The sequence below is a fragment of the Staurois parvus genome, unplaced genomic scaffold (assembly GCF_062004578.1).
Source record: "Staurois parvus isolate SC_StPar_1 unplaced genomic scaffold, SC_StPar_1.0 ptg000575l, whole genome shotgun sequence".
Taxonomy (NCBI): domain Eukaryota; kingdom Metazoa; phylum Chordata; class Amphibia; order Anura; family Ranidae; genus Staurois; species Staurois parvus.
In genome coordinates this window covers 1,067,784-1,088,404 of record NW_028318371.1, presented here as the reverse complement: position 1 = coordinate 1,088,404, position 20,621 = coordinate 1,067,784, and the positions used below count along the sequence as shown (strand labels likewise).

The window sequence follows — 20,621 nt, the reverse complement described above, 5'->3', positions numbered from 1 at the left end:
TCCTGCAGCACTCTGCAATTGGTGGCCGGAGATGGTGGATGGGTTTTGCTATGTTAGAGATGCTCAGACTAGACATTTTTTTGGTCAATGGAGGATGTGGCCTGGGGGTTCCACAACATCCAAGTATAAATAAAATGTTTTCTTGTTTTTCAGTTCTCACTTATGTCTTTTCAGAGCACTTCTAGGTCATAAACAAATCAATGTAAAGGTGGATCTGCAGCCAGTTCTTTCCTGGTGGTGTAGTGCAGGATGGGATATTTGGCAGATGAACATAACATGTCTTTCTGAATTCCACAAATGGATCTTACCCTGTACATCAGGATAGTGAGCGAACAAGACCAGGCAGAATTTCAGGGTGCTAACGGTGGTCTCGGAACCTGCCGATATCAGACTCACCAAGATTGCCTGTAGGCTCTCATCACAGAAATCTGGGTCCTTCTCATGTTCCACCTGAGGAGACAGAGAGGGGAATTAACATCAGCAGAAACAAGCAACCAACATGAACCAAATATTACAGCAGCTGCAAAGGGCATTGAGGTTGCATATAAATGTATGTTCAAAGCATCCTGCAAAAGACTATTAATACTTTCTCACTACCCACCAGACACTTTTTTGCAATGTGTTAAATAAAAAATTGAAGACACAGTTACAGTTAAAGACCCGTTTACATATACACTGTATTGCAAAAGTATTGGCCCCGCCCTCCAAAACATGTGATTCGGGTGTTCCAATCCCCTCCATGGACACAGGTGTATACAATCAAGCCCCTAGGCATGCAGACTGCTTCTACAAACATTGGTGAAAGAATGGGTCGCTCTCAGAAGCTCAGTGACTCCAAGCGTGGTCCCGTGATAGGTGGCCACCTGGGCAATAAGTCCATCCGTGACATTTCCTGGCTACTAAATATTCCACGCTCAGCTGTTAGTGGGATTATAACAAAATGGAAGCAACTGGGAACAACAGCCACTCAGCCACCAAGTGGTAGGCCACGTCACATGACAGGGCGGGAGCAGTGCATGCTGAAGCGCACAGTGCGCAGAAGTCGCCAACTGTCTGCAGAGTCAATAGCTAAAGACCTCCAAACTTGGTGTGGTCTTCAGATGAGCCCAACAACAGTGTGTAGAGAGCTTCATGGAATGGGTTTCCATGGCCGAGCAGCTGCATCCAAGCCTTACATCACCAAGTGCAATGCAAAGCGTCGGATGCCGTGGTGTAAAGCACGCTGCCACTGGACTCTAGAGCAGCGGAGACGTGTTCTCTGGAGTGACCAACCATGCTTCTCTGTCTGGCAATCTGATGGACGTGTCTGGGTTTGGCAGTTGCCAGGAGAACCTAAGTGTAAAGTTTGGTGGAGGGGGGATTATGATGTGGGGTTGTTTTTCAGGGGTTGGGCTTGGCCCCTTAGTTCCAGCATACCAAGACATTTTGGACAATTTCATGCTCTCAAATTTGTGGGAAGAGTTTGGGGATGGCCCCTTCCTGTTCCAACATGACTGAGCACCAGTGCACAAAGCAAGGTCCATAAAGACATGGAGGAGTCAGTTTGGGGTGGAGGAACATGACTGGCCTGCACAGAGTCCTGACTTCAACCCCATAGAACACCTTTGGGATGAATTAGAGTGGAGACTGCGAGCCAGGCCTCCTCCCCCGACATCAGTGCCTGACCTGACAAATGTGCTTCTGGAAGAATGGTCCAACCTTCCCATAGACACCCTCCTAAACCTTGTGGACGGCCTTCCCAGAAGAGTTGAAGCTGTTATAGCTGCAAAGGGCGGGGCCAACTCAATATTGTCTTTCTCCAAAAAAATAGAAAGAGAAGACAAATGGCGCTAAATAGAAAGGGAGAGGAGCAGGGAGGAATGAGGTGTAGGAAGAGGCAAGGGAAAGGGGGAGGAGAAGGGAGAAGAAGAAAGGGAAAGAAGAAATGAAGGCAGAAGAGGGGAGAGAAGTGTGGAGATAGAAAGGAAAAGAGAGAGGGGAATTCTGAAAATGGACCATTGCACTCTAATGTAATCCTAATCCAGTACAACCAATTATATTCACACAGACATTCTCCAGAGAAATTGCCTGGTTTATGGCAATACAACCAATGATTATCAAGGATACTTCACAAGACGACACTTGGTGTACACACCTCTTTCATCTTCAGCAGGAAATAATCAATCAAATCTTGGGGGGCCTCAAGATTCAGGGTGCGTTTGTGCTCCTCAATGTAGTCTAGCACAAAGTTCTGCAGGTAGGAGCTTTCCTTGTAGGCAATTTTTGATACTATTGGCAGCTTGAGGAGGAACGGGAAGACGTTGCAGACCTGACCAGTGGAAACACAAGGAGAAAAAAAACACTGAGAATTACAAATTATGATGTACTGGTTTTTTTGCAGCTCTGCAATGCATGCAAATAACTAATGTTTATCCCTTAATGATGCTGCAGGTACAGAAAAACATCTGCCAGGAATGCAATTAGCTCAGAGGAGCATCATCCATGGGTCCAAGGGAAGGGGGCCTACTGTGCCCCGACATGTTGCTGAACATGGGATGATGCCGGTTCTCTGACATTGTCTGAGGAAGGAGCCAAGCGGGCCACACATAACAGTTAACTGTTAACCCCTTGCCTGCTGGAGAAGGAACCAAGTGGGAGCCGATCCCCATTATGAAACCATCACAAACACTACATGAATCTTTGCTGCAGTTGTGGAGGAGTGCCAGTAGAGCTGCGGGGGGAGATGATCTGATCAAATATCCTTTCCTCTCCCTATCAGATGACAGCTGTCAAGTAACCAGAAGGTGCTTAGTATATAGAATAGATGCCCAGCAGGTGTGGGTATATAACCCAACTACCAAAAACCCTGATTGGACCCCCCCCCCCCCCAACATTCTACTCAGAATACATAAAACATAGATGAAGATAGGGAGGATGAGGCTGATGATACTTTGCATAGCATAGCATTACACAGCACTTATAGCTTTATTAATACACAAACTCTGAAATATATTCCATATATATTGTATATTGCTTCTCCATGTGTATGTATTCACAGAACACTATGATATTTCCATATCTTGCAAATATAGTTGGGGACTTTTCATTTCACCATGGTGTGTCTAATTGTTGTGTATAAATAAAAGTGTTCATGTTGTATTTTATTGGTCACAGCAGCCTCATCCTCCATTTCTTCATATTCCATGTGTTATGACTAGAATGTTGGGTGGTGTTTTGAGATCTAATTCAACTCTATTGTAGTTGAGTTAGACGTTGGTCTTTACTGGAAGCTCCTATCTCACTTACTACTGACCTCTGAACTATATATAACCTACTAGTGACCTCTGAACTATATATAACCTACTAGTGACCTCTGAACTATATATAACCTACTAGTGACCTCTGAACTATATATAACCTACTAGTGACCTCTGAACTATACATCACCTACAACTGACCTCTGAACTATGCATCGCCTACTACTGACCTCTGAACTATACATCACATATTACTGACTTCTGAACTATGCATCGCCTACTACTGACCTCTGAACTATACATCACATATTACTGACTTCTGAACTATACATCACTTACTACTGACCTCTGAACTATACATCACCCACTACTGACCTCTGAACTATACATCACCCACTACTGACCTCTGAACTATACATCACCTACTACTGACCTCTGAACTATACATCACGTATTACTGACTTCTGAACTATGCATCGCCTACTACTGACCTCTGAACTATACATCACCTACTACTTACCTCTGAACTATACATCACCCACTACTGACCTCTGAACTATACATCACCCACTACTGACCTCTGAACTATACATCACCCACTACTGACCTCTGAACTATACATCACTTACTACTGACCTCTGAACTATACACCACCTACTACTGACCTCTGAACTCTGCATCACCTACTACTGACCTCTGAACTATACATCACCCACTACTGACCTCTGAACTATACATCACCTACTACTGACCTCTGAACTATATATTACCCACTACTGACCTCTGGGTCACTTACTGCTGACCCCCCCCGTATTCTGCTTCCATTTTAGCCACGGGCCAATATTCCGTGAAATAAAAACCATGCCCAATCTTTCCAGTGGCGCAATGACATCACTAGATCTAAAATAAGCTATGTAATGAAAATGGAAGGTTCATAAACATGTCATTAGCCAATGGAGGGGGGGGTGGGGGGGGGGAGGAGCCAGAGAAGGCGAAATATAAGCAGAATAAACTTCAATTCACAGTATATAGTTTTCTTTACAAATCATTTTTGTGTATCAGGTGCAATGCTTCCTAACTGGAGGTTCTGCCAGTAACAGCACTTCATGTAGTAGGCTGACAATACTAAGTCGCTGCTTTTCATTTGTCAGCAGGGTTGTCAGCCTGTTCTGTGAGCCATTTCTGTTGGCCATTGGGCTTCCTCCCTGGCTTTCTACCTGATAGGCAGCCCAAGGGCCAACTGAAGGAGATTGCATAGCAGGCTGACTACACTGCTGCTAATTGCTAGCAATGTCTCAACGTTGTCAGCTTATAATAGTAAGGACTGTCACAGGCAGGACCTCCAGGTAATCCCTGCCCCCTCCAAAAAAAAAAAAAACTTACTGTATATAACACAGGTGTCACACTGGCGGCCCTCCAGCTGTTGCCAAACTACAAGTCCCATGAGGCATTGCAAGACTGACAGTTCCAAGCATGACTCTCAAAGGCAGAGGCATGATGGGACTTGTAGTTTCGCAACAGCTGGAGGGCCGCCGGTTTGACACCCCTGGAATATAAAGTGAGGCCTGATACCAAACAGATGTTGGTTTAGATATTCTATAACCCCAGACTAAACTCTAAACCAAACCATTAACCTTTAACCACTTGCCTACCAGGCACTTATACCCCCTTCCTTACCAGGCCAATTTTCAGCTTTCAGCGCTGCCGCACTTTGATTGACAATTGCGCGGTCATGCAACATTGTACCCATATGAAATTTTGATCATTTTTTTCTCACCAATAGAGCTTTCTTTTGGTGGTATTTAATCGCCACTGGGCGCTTTACTTTTTGCGCTATAAATAAAAAAAGTGCAAAAAATTTGAAAAAAAAAAAAAAGTTTATTTGTTTCTTTTATAAAATTTTTCCAACAGGTATTTTTTCTCCTTCACTGATGTGCGTTGATGAGGCAGCACTGATGGGCACTGATAGGCGGCACTGATGGGCACTGATAGGCAGCACTAAAGGGCACTGATAGGCAGTACTAATGAGGTGGCACGGATAGGCGGCACTGATAGACAGCACTAATTAGGGGTCATGGATAGGCAGCACTGATATGCAGCACTGATAGGCGGCACTGATAGGTGACACTGATGATGGGTACTGATAGACGGCACTGACTGGCATCACTGCTGGGCACTGACTGGTGGCACTGACTGGCACAACCCCTGGGCACTGAGTGGTGGCGCTGACTGGCAGCACTGCTGGGCTGCACTGGTGGGTGGCACTGGTGGGCAGCACTGGTGGGTGGGCACAGGTGGGTGGCACTGGTGGGCACAGGTGGGTGGGCACAGGTGGGTGGCACTGCTGGGCACATGTAGGTGGCACTTCTGGGCACAGGTAGGTGGCACTGCAGAGTGGCACAGGTGGGGGCACTGCTGGGCACAGGTGGGGGCACTGCTGGGCACGGGTGGGCGGAGCTAGTGGGCGCACTGCTGGGCGGAACTTGCGGGTGTCACTGCTGGGCACCGATCATCAGGGCACTGATCATCAGTGCCCTGATGATTGGTGCCGATCCCCGCTCTGACAACTGCCGGTTCTCGGCAGTACTTTCCTCACGATCTGACAGCGTGAGGAAAGTGCAGCCGAGAACCGGCACTTGCATTTTCCTGTGATCAGCGTGTCATTGGACACCGCTGATCACGTGGTAAAAGGCCGGTATGATCGGCCTTTTACCACATCTCGTGATCAGCTGTGTCCGTAGGACACAGCGATCACGGAGATCGCCGGGTGCGCGCCCCCTGGGGCGCGCAGGAGAGCGCGTTCTGGGAGGACGTCATATGACGTCCACTCAGAACTGGCCGGCCGCAGTGAAGCCGTCATTCGGCTATGCGCGGTCGGCAAGAGGTTAATATATTATTCATTTTCTCCAAAAATACCTAAAGTTAGCAGCAATTATAGTGATAAAATACAATACAGAAGAACACGGCAGTGAAGTTTGGAGCCAAATATGAGTCATTCAAGGAAATCTAGCAACATGCAAAACTGGTTTCCAGTGATAATAACTGAAGGTGCTAGTAGAAGACAGGAGGACAAGTCAATCACTGACAGTAAACATACCGTGTGAAATGGGGATGAAAAATTCTTGATGTGTTGGGAGGTGTAAGATAGCAGATCATGTAACTTTGGGTCTTTGTAGTCAAAACGTTCTCCAAACAGCATTGAACTGATAATATTCTCAACAGCGCTGGCCAGGATCAGTAGCGGGTTGAATGGTTCTCCTAAAATAATGAAAACATTTTTACAGCATCTGGTATACGAAGTCGTATTTTACAATAGCAGAAAAAAGTAGAACATTTTACTTTTTTCTGATTTTTTCCTTAACGACATCAGGTCCTCTATAAACAGTCCAGAATGTCATCTGGTCCTCCGTGTCATTTGAAAAATTTGAAGTTCCATTGGCCAATAGTGGGTGGATTGGGCTGCCTCCAGATGCATTGGATGCATGCCTTTGCTACACTGAGGTGCTGAATCAGTAAGTATTACGTATACTTGGAATTGGCATGAGATGAAGCAGGCAGGTGGCCGGATTGTTGTCCAAGTTTGTCTGTGAGCCAATAGCAAGATCTGGGACCAGAATTTGTGCATTACAGGGCAATCTCAGAAAATAGGCAGAATATTACCCCACATGACCAACACTCCACACCAGGATAAATACACAACTGTGCAAACGTTTTAGGTAGGTGTGAAAAAATGCTGTAAATGAAGACTGCTTTCAGAAATAGAAGTGCTAGTAGTTTATTTTTTATCGCTGAACAACATTGAAAGTAAATGAACAGAAGGATATTTGGTGTGACCACCTTTGCAGCACCAATTCCTCTAGCTACATTTGCACACAGTTTTTGAAGGAACTCGGCGGGTAGGTTGTTCCAAACATCTTGGAGAACTAACGACATGCATGCATCATACTTACTAGGGGGAGTACAACTTTGGGGGGTGAATGGTGGAGAAGGATCTTGGAGGGTCAATGGTGGAGAAGGATCTGGGAGGGTCAATGGTGGAGAAGGATCTGGGAGGGTCAATGGTGGAGAAGGATCTGGGGGTTCTGGTAGATCACAAGCTTAATAATGGCATGCAATGCCAAGCTGTGGGTTCTAAAGTGAGCAAAATCCTCTCTTCTATTAAAAGAGGTGTAGACTCCAGAGAGAGAGAGAGATATCATTTCCCCGGTACAAATGCATCATACATACTAGGGGGAGTACAACTTTGGGGGGTGAATGGTGGAGAAAGATCTGGGGGGGTCAATGGTGGAGAAGGATCTGGGGGGGTCAATGGTGGAGAAGGATCTGGGGGGGTGAATGGTGGAGAAAGATCTGGGGGGGTCAATGGTGGAGAAGGATCTGGGGGTTCTGGGTAGATCACAAGCTTAATAATGGAATGCAATGCCAAGCTGTGGGTTCTAAAGCGAGCAAAATCCTCTCTTATATTAGGAGAGGTATAGACTCCAGAGAGAGATATAATTTTCCCCCCGGTAGAAATCATTAGTAAGACCTCATCTGGAATATGCAGTTCAGTTTTGGGCACCAATTCACAAAAAGAACATTGGGGAACTGGAGAAAGTACAGAGAAGGGCAACTAAACTGATAATAGGCATGGAGGAGCTCAGCTATGAGAAAAGATTAGAAGAACTGAATGTCTTCTCTCTTGAGAAGAGGAGATTAAGAGGGGATATGATCTCCATGTATAATACATAAGGGGGGATATTATCTCCATGTATAATACATAAGGGGGGATATGATCTCCATGTATAATACATAAGGGGGGATATGATCTCCATGTATAATACATAAGTGGGGATATGATCTCCATGTATAATACATAAGGGGGGATATGATCTCCATGTATAATACATAAGGGGGGGATATGATCTCCATGTATAATACATAAGGGGGGATATGATCTCCATGTATAATACATAAGGGGGGATATGATCACCATGTATAATACATAAGGGGGGATATGATCTCCATGTATAATACATAAGGGGGGGGGTATGCTCTCCATGTATAATACATAAGGGGGATATGATCTCCATGTTTAATACATAAGGGGGGGATATGATCTCCATGTATAATACATAAGGGGGATATGATCTCCATGTATAATACATAAGGGGGGATATGATCTCCATGTATAATACATAAGGGGGGATATGATCTTCATGTATAATACATAAGGGGGGATATGATCTCCATGTATAATACATAAGGGGGGGGGGGGAAGATATGATCTCCATGTATAATACATAAGGGGGGGGGGGATATGATCTCCATGTATAATACATAAGGGGGGATATGATCACCATGTATAATACATAAGGGGGGATATGATCACCATGTATAATACATAAGGGGGATATGATCTCCATGTATAATACATAAGGGGGATATGATCACCATGTATAATACATGAGGGGGGATATGATCTCCATGTATAATACATAAGGGGGGATATGATCTCCATGTATAATACATAAGGGGGAGATATGATCTCCATGTATAATACATAAGGGGGGGATATGATCTCCATGTATAATACATAAGGGGGGATATGATCTCCATGTATAATACATGAGGGGGGATATGATCTCCATGTATAATACATAAGGGGGGATATGATCTCCATGTATAATACATAAGGGGGGATATGATCTCCATGTATAATACATAAGGGGGGATATGATCTCCATGTATAAATACATAAGGGGGGATATGATCTCCATGTATAATACATAAGGGGGGATGTGATCTCCATGTATAATACATAAGGGGGGGGGATATGATCTCCATGTATAATACATAAGGGGGGATATGATCTCCATGTATAATACATAAGGGGGGGGGGGATATGATCTCCATGTATAATACATAAGGGGGATATGATCTCCATGTATAATACATAAGGGGGGGGGGATATGATCACCATGTATAATACATAAGGGGGATATGATCTCCATGAATAAATATATCAGTGGTTCATATATTGAACTCGGTGTAGAGTTATTGTTACATAGTTCCATAGTTCCATAATTAGTCTGGCAGAAAAGAGACAAAAGTCCATCCAGTTCAACCATAAAAAAAAAAAAAAATTATAATCCTACACCCACAGTTGATCCAGAGGAAGACAAAAAACCCAGAAAAGCATGATCCAATTTGCTCCTACAGGGGAAAAAATTACTTCCTGATCGCCCGAGAGGCAATCAGATATTCCCTGGATGAACTGGACCTGTAAATGTTATATCCAGTTATATTCTGTGTATCTAAGAAATAATCCAGGACATTTTTAAAGCAATCCACTGAGCTGCGTAGAACCAACTCTTGAGGGAGTCTATTCCACATTTTCACTGATAAATATTTATTTATTTTTTGATAATCCGTGGTCTATACTTACACCAGTCTTGTTGTGTTCTTAAAGAATTTTGCTTGGCTAAAATTTACTCAGAAAAATTATTAAGTCAGTTAAATTATTTTTATAAATTGTTTTTGGATTGGAGGCACTGTGATTCAATCGATTTAGCCGACTAAATTAATCATTCAGGCATTCCCTGACAGCGAGAGAGTGAGTTTTGGACACCATTAGTTCATCAAAAGGATGTTGGAGAATTGGAGAATGTGCAACCAAACTGATAGACGGCATGGAAGAGCTCGGCTAATGTGGAAAGATTAGAGGAACTGAATTTATTCTCTATTGAGAAGAGGAGATTAAGGGGGGATTTGATCAATATGTATAAATACATAAATGGTCCATACAGTGAACTCGGTGTAGAGCTATTCGCTTTCAGGTCATTACAGAGGACAAGGGGGAACTCTTTACAGCTGGAGGAAAAGAAATGTAACCTCCACATATGGAAAGGCTTCTTCACAGTAAGAGCTGTGGAAATTCGTCCTCAAGAACTAGTTCTGGCCAGCTCAGTAATTGCCAATATGGATTTGCATTCAACGGACTCATGCACAAGGTAGTGTTCTACTGCTGGGAGTAGCTGAATGAAGCACAGCCATCATTCCCAGCCAGTGACCCACAAATATTAGACCAGAGTTTCCAAACTTTCTAAGCAAAGGGCCAAATTATGGTCCTTCAGACTTTAGGGGTGCTGGACTGTGCCCAGTGGGAATAGAAAATGTCCTGGCATTAGTGGGAATAAACAAGGCTTCAGGATTTGTGGTCAGTGGCAGTAAAATAAAAATACATAGCGCCCCATCATTGGTGTCTGTGAAAGGAATTGTGCTCCGTCATTGATGTCAGTGGAAAGAATGTCACCTTCTCTTTGGTGTCAGTGAGAGGAATACTGACACAAAGGCTGGATAAAGGCAAGCAAATGGCTGCATCCAGCCCATTGGCCACAGTTTAGTGACCATATGGTCCCCTTTAGGTTCTCTGAACATGCAAGCTTCCCATTTTTGTGCAGTCAATTTTGCAATAAAAATTTTAGGAAATAAAAAGATTTCTCCTACCTTCTGTCTCAGCCACTGCCTGGGTGAGATACGTTGTCTCCTCAAGCACGCGGGATACCATGGTCTTCTTCCCCATCCCAAAGTCCCTCAGGAAGGAGATGGCAAAGCGGCGCAGAGGACGCCATCGGGGGCCATTAAAACCTGAAGAAGTGAATCATCATCAGCAATAAGTTACAAACTGCAGCTCCATCTATAAGGTATACCAAGCCACGATCTCCATGGGAGTGTCCTTACCAATCAAAGGGGACAAATACAAAGGATTCAATCTGAAACTGGAGAGTGCAAAATCAGGTGCAACTGTGCATGGCGGCCAGTTTTAGTAAATCAACCCCAATATATCTGATTTCAATGGTTTCATATGATGAATGCAAGGGGGTTGATTTACTAAAGCTGGAGAGCGCATAATCTGGTGCAGCTGTGCATGGCGGCCAATCAGCTTCTAACTTCAGCTTGTTCAGTTAAGGTTTGACAAAAAATCTGGAAGCGATTGGTTTCCATGAAGAGCTGCACCAGATTTTGCACTTTCCAGTGTGACAGACTCCCCCACTGGATATCTCTGCCAAGAAGATGCTTCCCAAGCACCTCCCAGTACACCATACATTTCCCCATGCTGCTCAAACCATCCTGTGTTCCCCCCCCCCACCTCCGCAGTGCTGCCGGCTTCCCTCCTCTCCTTCCCACCAGCAGCTGCAGGCACACAATAGGATCCTTAACATGAGGAGTGGGGAAAGGTCCATAAATATGTCACATTTACCAGCCCTTTCCTTTCCTGAATAAACAAAATGAGTGATTGGTACCGATCACTCACTGTGTTTACTCATAACTGAAGCATAGTAAACTGTTTATTTAGGGGCCCTGTCACATTGGCTATACGGGGCCCTGTGACACCTAACAGCAGCCCTGCATATAGATACTGATACAGATCATACTGACAGCTGGGATTACCAGTAATCACTGCCAGGTATCTGCATTGGAGGAGGAGGAACAGGGCATAAGACATACACCCTCAGGAATCAGGTGAAGGTTTTTAGGGCATACACTAAATCCACAACTGGTTCCATGAGTTTAGAGCAGGAAACGGAGGCTACAATTTGTACAGGTTCACCAAAATTGGACAATAGAAGATTTGAAAAACGTTTCCTGGTCTGATGAATCTCGATTTCCCTAGAGATGGTTGTGTGTGAAAATACCAGTAGATCAGCAGTTTTTGAAATATTCAAACCAGCCTGTCTGGCACCAACACCCATGCCACGTTCAAAGTCACTTAAATCCCCTTTCTTCCCCATTCTGATGCTTGGTTTGAACTTCAGCAAGTCGTCTTCACCACGTCTAAATGCCTAAATGCATTGAGTTGCTGCCAAGTGATTGGCTGATTAGCAATTTGTGTTACCAAGCAATTGAATAGGTGTACCTAATAAAGTGGCCGGTGAGTGTATAAACAGGTAATAAAACATAACAAATGGAACTAAATATTAAAAAAAAGAATCTAATTAGTACTCAACATGAACAGTCCACTTGTTTGTGTTGTGTTGAAGTGTAAGGGGTTCAGGTGCACCATTTCTAGGGCAGGTTTAGGGCATCCCTCAGGCATGTTATTTATAGGAATTTTGTGTTTTTAAGCCTTCACTGTAAGCAATATTAAAATAGCTGCTTCCCGCCTTATAGTCATTGTAAAAGATAATGTTTGTGTTGGTGCAAATCCCCCTTCGCAGTGCCCAGCTACCCACACAATCCCTTTTCTATTACCCTTGAAAGTGCGGAAAACTGCTTTTACAGGCTTCTATTGACCTCAGTAGGGTTTGGATTCACGCTCAAACTTCAGTTAAATTCAATGGCCCCCCCATGAACCGAACCCAAGTATGTTCAACCGAGAAGTGTCCTGGCAATCTTACCGTATCCTTTGGTGGGGATGTGCACTGTGGGTATAAATGGGCGGGCACTGAACTCCTCGGCGTGGTTCAGCAGGGCATCCTTCACCACCTCATAACCACAGAGGACCACCACCGGCTCCGTCAGTTTCCAGATGGTAAATATTGAGCCGTACTTTTGTCTGAGCTGTCATAGGTGAAAGAAATGAAGGTAGTCAGAGGTCACAATGACAAGAATTCTTCTGCTGTAGGAACAGACGTACAACACACCCCTAGCCCGTGCCTTGGTGTCACCTTCTAATGATAGGTAGCAGCTAAACCCATTATTTAAAAGTGGTTGTAAATCTCTGACATGAAATATGAACAAAGCATATCCCTCAGATGTCCCCAAGGGTGAGCACAGAGGCAGCATTATAGTCTGGGGGCACTAATCTTTGCATCTTCCTGTACATCTTTGGGCTTCCATATTTTACCCCAGCCTGTGACCTTTTTATGGTTGAATGGCTTCAATATCTGTGAAAAATGGCGCCTGTGATGCTGTCAAGCAAGATGTCCCTGGGCCTGCTGCATGGTAGTGAGTGGACGTCCCCCTAGGGTGACGTGTTTTTATCATCACTGTTCAGTGATCCCTTGGGTCAGTGCCGAGACAAGGTCATCTAGAGCCCACGGCGAATATGCCAAATTGCACCCCCCCCCCCAAGATGTATGAGCATTGTGTCAGAAAAAATCCCCCCCACTAACACTAATCTGCATGATAAGCGAAAATTCCCCCTCCCCCCTGCTGAAATCCCCTCTCCCAGCACAAATATTTGCCCCCCCATCCCCCCTAGCTCAAATCTTCTCTCTCCCCATATGACCCCATCATCCCCCTCCAAATAAAAACAATTTCTCCCTCTTGGCACTAATCCACTGCTCTTCAAATTTCTCCTCCTGGAACAAATCCTCTTCATCCCACTCCAAATCGCCCTTCCGAGCTCAAATTCCCCTCTCACCATCCTCCATCCTAGCACAAATCCCCCTCCCCAAAAACATTTCCCCTCCCATCATAAATATCACCCAATCATCCCTACTAGCACAACCCCCATCAAAGAATATACCTTCCTAGCACAAATCTTCTCCCCCCTGCCATAAGACCTTTTTTTTTTAGCACAAACCCCCCAAATCCCCCCTCCTGGCACAAATCCACTTCCCCCATCCTGCCTCCCAGCACAAAACCCCCTACATTACTACTCCCTAAATTTCCCCTTCTAGAACAATTCTTACCCCCTGTTGCACCCCAAATTCCCCCTTCCAGCAAAAATCCTCTCCTCCTCTCATAATAAATCGAACACTAATCTGCATGCTAAGCATAAATTTCCCCTCCTCTCAGTACAAATCTGCCCCCTGCTGAAATCCCCCTCCCAGCACAAGTCTCAAATTCAGAACAATGTGAAACAAATTTTTTTTTCATAGTTTCTAATATAAAATTTTGCAAATAAGTATTTTTTCTTCATAAAATTAGGACAAAATTTATACTGCTACATTTCTTTGTAAAAAAATAACCCAAATCAGGGTATATTATTTGGTAACTTTGGTTATTTGGTATTTCTGTGTGAAAGTTATAGAGTCTACAAGCTATGGTACCATTTTTTTATATTTTAGAACAGGGTGCCTGGAGATTGTGCATACTTCTAAAGGGTGCCTTAACTGAACAAAGGTTGGGAAACACTGTTCTAGGGATATACTATAAATTGCACATCCAATTTCCTGACTACCTATCACACCTTTGAAGGCCCTGGAGCACCGGGACAGTGGAAACACCCACAAAATGACCCAGTTTTAAAAAGCAAACACCCCAAGGTATATTTTATGAGGCATAATGAGTCTTTTGAACATGTCATTTGTTTTCTACAAGTTTTTGGAAAATGTGGAAAGATAATTAAAATGTATTTTATTTTATTTTTTCAACAAAGTCAATTTAGATATTTCTAACACACAACATGGACATACAAGAATTACCCCCCCACCCCAAAATACTTTCTGCTACTCCACTTGATTATGGCAATAGCACATCTGTGAGACTTTTGGTTGTTATTTTCTCGGCCGCAATAATGGTCTTAGTAGAACAGTTGTCTACAGAGGGAGGAGAGCATTGGTCCAGGAAGCAGGCAAAGATGTGGTCAGCAATAGCCAGCCAAAGGAATTCTCCAGGCAGCAGGCAGGTATATGGTCTATAAACAGGCCAGGGTCAGTACAGGCAGCAGGCTAACATCCAGGAAGCAGGCAGAAACATGGTCCATAAAAAGGCCTGGGTCAGTACAGCCAAAGTATTGGTCCAGGCAGCACCATCAGGCTTAGTGCCTTGGTCAGGTAAGACCTGGGCACAGGGGTAGTCTTCTTCCCACCTAATCTTTTCAAAGCCTCCAGACCCTGAATTGGGAATTACAAAACCTGGAGAAAACCAAAAACTGGTATTCTCTACTCAGAACACCCCTCTGAAGCCCCTTACATACAGTATATGAGACCCCTGGTGTCTCTCCTAACTCCCCTACTGCTGCATATCTAACATTTGTTGTCTTCGGCCTGCTTCTGTGAGTGGAATGTTCTTTGGAAAATGTCACTCGTCTTCTCACAGAATCAGAGCAAATGTTTTCTGGTGGAGATGCTTGCTGGTAGATCGGGGCAGTGATGATATTGTCTATAAATTTGAGAAAGATGGTGGGTCTTTTTGTAGTCTTGTGATAGGTGACATACACATTATAAATGGCTAAATGGAAAAGGTTAATTGCACTTCCTGCATTTCAGCGATAATTCACTGTGCCCTCCCCGAGATCAGCCTGGCTATGATAAGCTCTACAAAATCTGCCCATTGAATAATTTTTTTTCCAAGAGATTTGCTGAAGTGTATTTCCCTGACCAAAATATCTATGTGGACGAATCCCTTGTCTACCTCACTAGCTGGCTGGGAATCAAGCAGTACATCCCCAGTATAAGGGCCAGATTATAGATTGAAGCTCAACTTACCACAGGATAGTTTTTATCGGCTGTTCGCTGATTCATATATTGTGGGGTGCCCAAGAAAGGCAGCGGGGTGGGTCCGGGGGGCAGTGACCTGTTCCGTCTGCGCTGTCTCCACCATGATATGGTAAAGTGGAGGGTGATGATGAAAGTGACCAACAGAGCGAGGATTGTGGAGAATCCCATCTTTCTGGAAGAGACTAACAGAAACAGACTATGACAGAGGTCAATATTCCTCCAGTTGTACAGCCCAGCTCCTTGTAATGACTAACTGAGAAATGACTGACTTTGTTAAATTCCTTACTTAGTTTCATCTGGTTGGCTCTTCCCACGTTGCACAATGACCATAACTCCTTTCTGTGTTACTGCACCCCCTTTAGAGATTTCCCCTCAATTCCTGCTTTGACAATCACAACAAGGACACAGACAAAAACAAAACGTTTTGTAGGATAGTTACACTAAGCAGGTGTGCATTTAAACATTTGTGAAGCTGTAGCCCACTAGGGTCTTCCCTGGGCTCTGATTAGTGTTTGCTTCTGCCTACTACCTGTAGGTATCACTGGTTCTTCTAACAAGAGTGTGAGAGGCTGCACTAATCAGAATAATGAATATTTGTATTCCTGGCCAACCACTAGAAGTTTTATCACCAGTGGTGCAGGATGACAGAGGGAATAAATATTTAGGAATGCCCTTGGGAAGGCAGTTGTCTCCTGGACCTCCTGCCTGGGGGGAGAGATGTATTGGTGGCCAGATCCTCCTGGGCCTGCTGCTTGAGGAGGGTGACCATAAGGATGGACAGAGACCTGGCTAGCTTGTGTAACATGGCAATCGAAGTACCAGTGGAAGAACTTAGAATGTCTTGATGAACTGGAGAAGCTGGATTGAAGGTTGGACCTCAATGGAGTTTGGTGTCCATTCCCCATTATCAAAAGGAAAGAGGGTGAGTTGCTTGTGAGTTTAAGACTGCATTGTCTCTTAACAAATACTAAAGAACAACAAAGATCTCCCCTGGAACTTTATTGCGGCCGAGAAAACAACAACCATAAGGAGCGTGAATAAAGATCATAAATCCTCATTGGTTGATGGTCTATGCAGTTTTAGCAGTTACCAGCTATTGGTTTGGTTGATCTTATACTTGTGGATGACATTGTGGGGGTGAGTTGTGGACGGCCATGGGTATCTGAGCAGTGTGTAAACTGGATCTAGGATAGGACACCAACCTGGAGTGTTATGTACCTAATTACAAGCCAATTCCTCCTCTCCCTCGTTTAGAGCCAGATCAGAGTTTGATCCCGCTCTTTGCTTAAAATCCCCCATTTGATTCCGTTTGGGTAAAGTGATCCTCCTCTCCCCCACAAGGAAGGGTGTACACAGTTTCAGCCCTGGTTCACTCTGATGCGGTGCTGAATTCGCAGAGTTTTCTGTGCGAATTTTGCACTGCATCAGAATCGCACCCCGTTCATGCGAACCGCTGCGGGTGTGTATGTTAAGTTAACAACACCCCGAAATCGGTCCACAAAATGCGGTGCGATGTGCAGAATCGGATCACATAGGTGTGAATACCCATGCAATCCAATTCTAGTGCGGACCCAAAAAAGGGTGCGGGAGCGGTGCGATTAGAGCCATAGAAAATGTACGGCTCCGATTGCATCGCACACAAATCGCATGTGATTTGCACAGGAATGCAGTGCGGTTCCTGTGCGAATCACATGCGATGTACCGCACTGTATTTATGTGAACCCGGGCTCAATCCTTTCATGCTGGATGATAAGGCTTAGTGTTGCATCTCAAGCGTGGATCCTGAGGAAGCAAATGCAGTAAAACGTGTCAATGCGATGCGGTTATTGTTTGTTCATCACACACGTAACAGTCTGTATGCTGGTGCTAGACCGTCATATTCATTGTTTTTATGTCAAATTTCTATTTCAACTGCCATATAACCAATCCAAAATATGTAAAGTTCAAAAAAAAACAAAACAAAAACATATAAAGTCCAAAAAATATATTGTGCAAACGACACTCCTCACTTCTTCAATCTTCAAAAATGTGATAGTGTCCAATTCTTCCCTTTAATCCAATAAGTACCTCAAAAAAACAAACTCAATATGGTGCATTATCTTTTAGAATCAATAACTGTGATAACATGCAACACACTGGTGACACATCATCACACATGTGAAGTGAAAAAAGCACACAACGCACCACTTAGCTAGTGGTCCTATGAAACCACCACTACAAACCGTGATAATCTTCAAAACACACTATGTGATCAGTGACAAATGGTATCAGATACGTGCCACTCCACGTGTAGGATAAATACAATTACCCCTAAATTTAGTGCCACATATAGTTGCCTTCACTGGGGGTATAACATCCTTGACGGTAGTAGACACAGCTTCCTCACACAATGACGGGTATCGGGATCCCCGTTCCTCACAGGACAAAATGGGAGCAGACTCAGTGGAGTAGTACGAATGGTAACAAAATTTATTAGCAACAGCTTACATGATAAAATTGCCGTCCATCCTCGCTGGTCTCCGTATTCTGCTGAGACCTATTCCAAAATGGCCGCTCTGCACCTTCCGGCCTAGCGTCTGACGTCACGACCCTGACGCGTTTCGTCACTTCCGACTTTTTCACAAGCCCAGTTCACTATATGAACCACTGATGTATTTATACATGGAGATCGTATCCCCCCTTATGTAATATACATGGAGATCATATCCCCCCTTATGTATTATACATGGAGATCATATCCCCCCTTATGTATTATACATGGAGATCGTATCCCCCCCTTATGTATTATACATGGAGATCATATCCCCCCTTATGTATTATACATGGAGATCATATCCCCCCTTATGTATTATACACGGAGATCATATCCCCCCTTATGTATTATACACGGAGATCATATCCCCCCCTTATGTATTATACATGGAGATCATATCCCCCCTTATGTATTATACATGGAGATCATATCCCCCCTTATGTATTATACATGGAGATCATATCCCCCCTTATGTATTATACATGGAGATCATATCCCCCTTATGTATTATACATGGTGATCATATCCCCCCTTATGTATTATACATGGAGATCATATCCCCCTTATGTATTATACATGGAGATCATATCCCTCCTTATGTATTATACACGGAGATCATATCCCCCCTTATGTATTATACACGGAGATCATATCCCCCTTATGTATTATACACGGAGATCATATCCCCCCTTATGTATTATACACGGAGATCATATCCCCCCTTATGTATTATACATGGAGATCATATCCCCCCCTTATGTATTATACATGGAGATCATATCCCCCCCTTATGTATTATACATGGAGATCATATCCCCCCTTATGTATTATACATGGAGATCATATCCCCCCTTATGTATTATACACGGAGATCATTTCCCCCCCTTATGTATTATACATGGAGATCATATCCCCCCTTATGTATTATACATGGAGATCATATCCCCCCTTATGTATTATACATGGAGATCATATCCCCCCTTATGTATTATACATGGAGATCATATCCCCCTTATGTATTATACATGGTGATCATATCCCCCCTTATGTATTATACATGGAGATCATATCCCCCTTATGTATTATACATGGAGATCATATCCCTCCTTATGTATTATACACGGAGATCATATCCCCCCTTATGTATTATACACGGAGATCATATCCCCCTTATGTATTATACACGGAGATCATATCCCCCCTTATGTATTATACACGGAGATCATATCCCCCCTTATGTATTATACATGGAGATCATATCCCCCCCTTATGTATTATACATGGAGATCATATCCCCCCCTTATGTATTATACATGGAGATCATATCCCCCCTTATGTATTATACATGGAGATCATATCCCCCCTTATGTATTATACATGGAGATCATATCCCCCCTTATGTATTATACATGGAGATCATATCCCCCCTTATGTATTATACATGGAGATCATATCCCCCCTTATGTATTATACATGGAGATCATATCCCCCCTTATGTATTATACATGGAGATCATATCCCCCCTTATGTATTATACATGGAGATCATATCCCCCCTTATGTATTATACATGGAGATCATACCCCCCCTTATGTATTATACATGGAGATCATATCCCCCCTTATGAATTATACATGATCATATCCCCCCCTTATGTATTATACATGGAGATCATATCCCCCTTATGTATTATACATGGAGATCATATCCCCCCTTATGTATTATACATGGAGATCATATCCCCCCTTATGTATTATACATGATCATATCCCCCCCTTATGTATTATACATGGAGATCATATCCCCCCTTATGTATTATACATGGAGATCATATCCCCCTTATGTATTATACATGGAGATCATATCCTCCTTATGTATTATACATGGAGATCATATCCCCCCTTATGTATTATACATGGTGATCATATCCCCCCTTATGTATTATACATGGAGATCATATCCCCCCTTATGTATTATACATGGAGATCATATCCCCCCTTATGTATTATACATGGAGATCATATCCCCCCTTATGTATTATACATGGAGATCATATCCCCCTTATGTATTATACATGGTGATCATATCCCCCCTTATGTATTATACATGGTGATCATATCCCCCCTTATGTATTATACATGGAGATCATATCCCCCCTTATGTATTATACATGGAGATCATATCCCCCCTTATGTATTATACATGGAGATCATATCCCCCCCTTATGTATTATACATGGAGATCATATCCCCCCTTATGTATTATACATGGAGATCATATCCCCCCTTATGTATTATACATGGTGATCATATCCCCCCTTATGTATTATACATGGTGATCATATCCCCCCTTAAGCTCCTCTTCTCAAGAGAGAATAAATTCAGTTCCTCTAATCTCTCCTCATAGCTGATCTCCTCCATGCCTCTTATCAGTTTGGTTGCCCTTCCCTGTACTTTCTCCAGTTCCCCAATGTTCTTTTTCT

General features: G+C 43.6%; 1 protein-coding gene and 1 long non-coding RNA gene across 2 annotated transcripts in view; one reads left to right on the top strand and one right to left on the bottom strand.

Annotated features, from left to right (window-relative positions):
- LOC149450304 (cytochrome P450 2C3-like) overlaps positions 1–15,835 on the bottom strand; it is a 35,603-nt gene extending 19,768 nt beyond the window's left edge. The window contains exons 1-6 of the mRNA XM_089692025.1: positions 15,596–15,835; positions 12,617–12,779; positions 10,725–10,865; positions 6,334–6,494; positions 2,135–2,308; positions 309–450 (exon numbers count right to left, since the gene is read on the bottom strand). Of these exons, the coding sequence (XP_089548151.1) occupies positions 309–450; positions 2,135–2,308; positions 6,334–6,494; positions 10,725–10,865; positions 12,617–12,779; positions 15,596–15,775 (961 nt within the window). The 5' untranslated portion in view covers positions 15,776–15,835. The remainder of the gene's footprint in view (positions 1–308; positions 451–2,134; positions 2,309–6,333; positions 6,495–10,724; positions 10,866–12,616; positions 12,780–15,595) is intronic.
- LOC149450295 (uncharacterized) overlaps positions 1–20,621 on the top strand; it is a 1,099,640-nt gene that overhangs the window by 520,009 nt on the left and 559,010 nt on the right. The window lies entirely within an intron of this gene.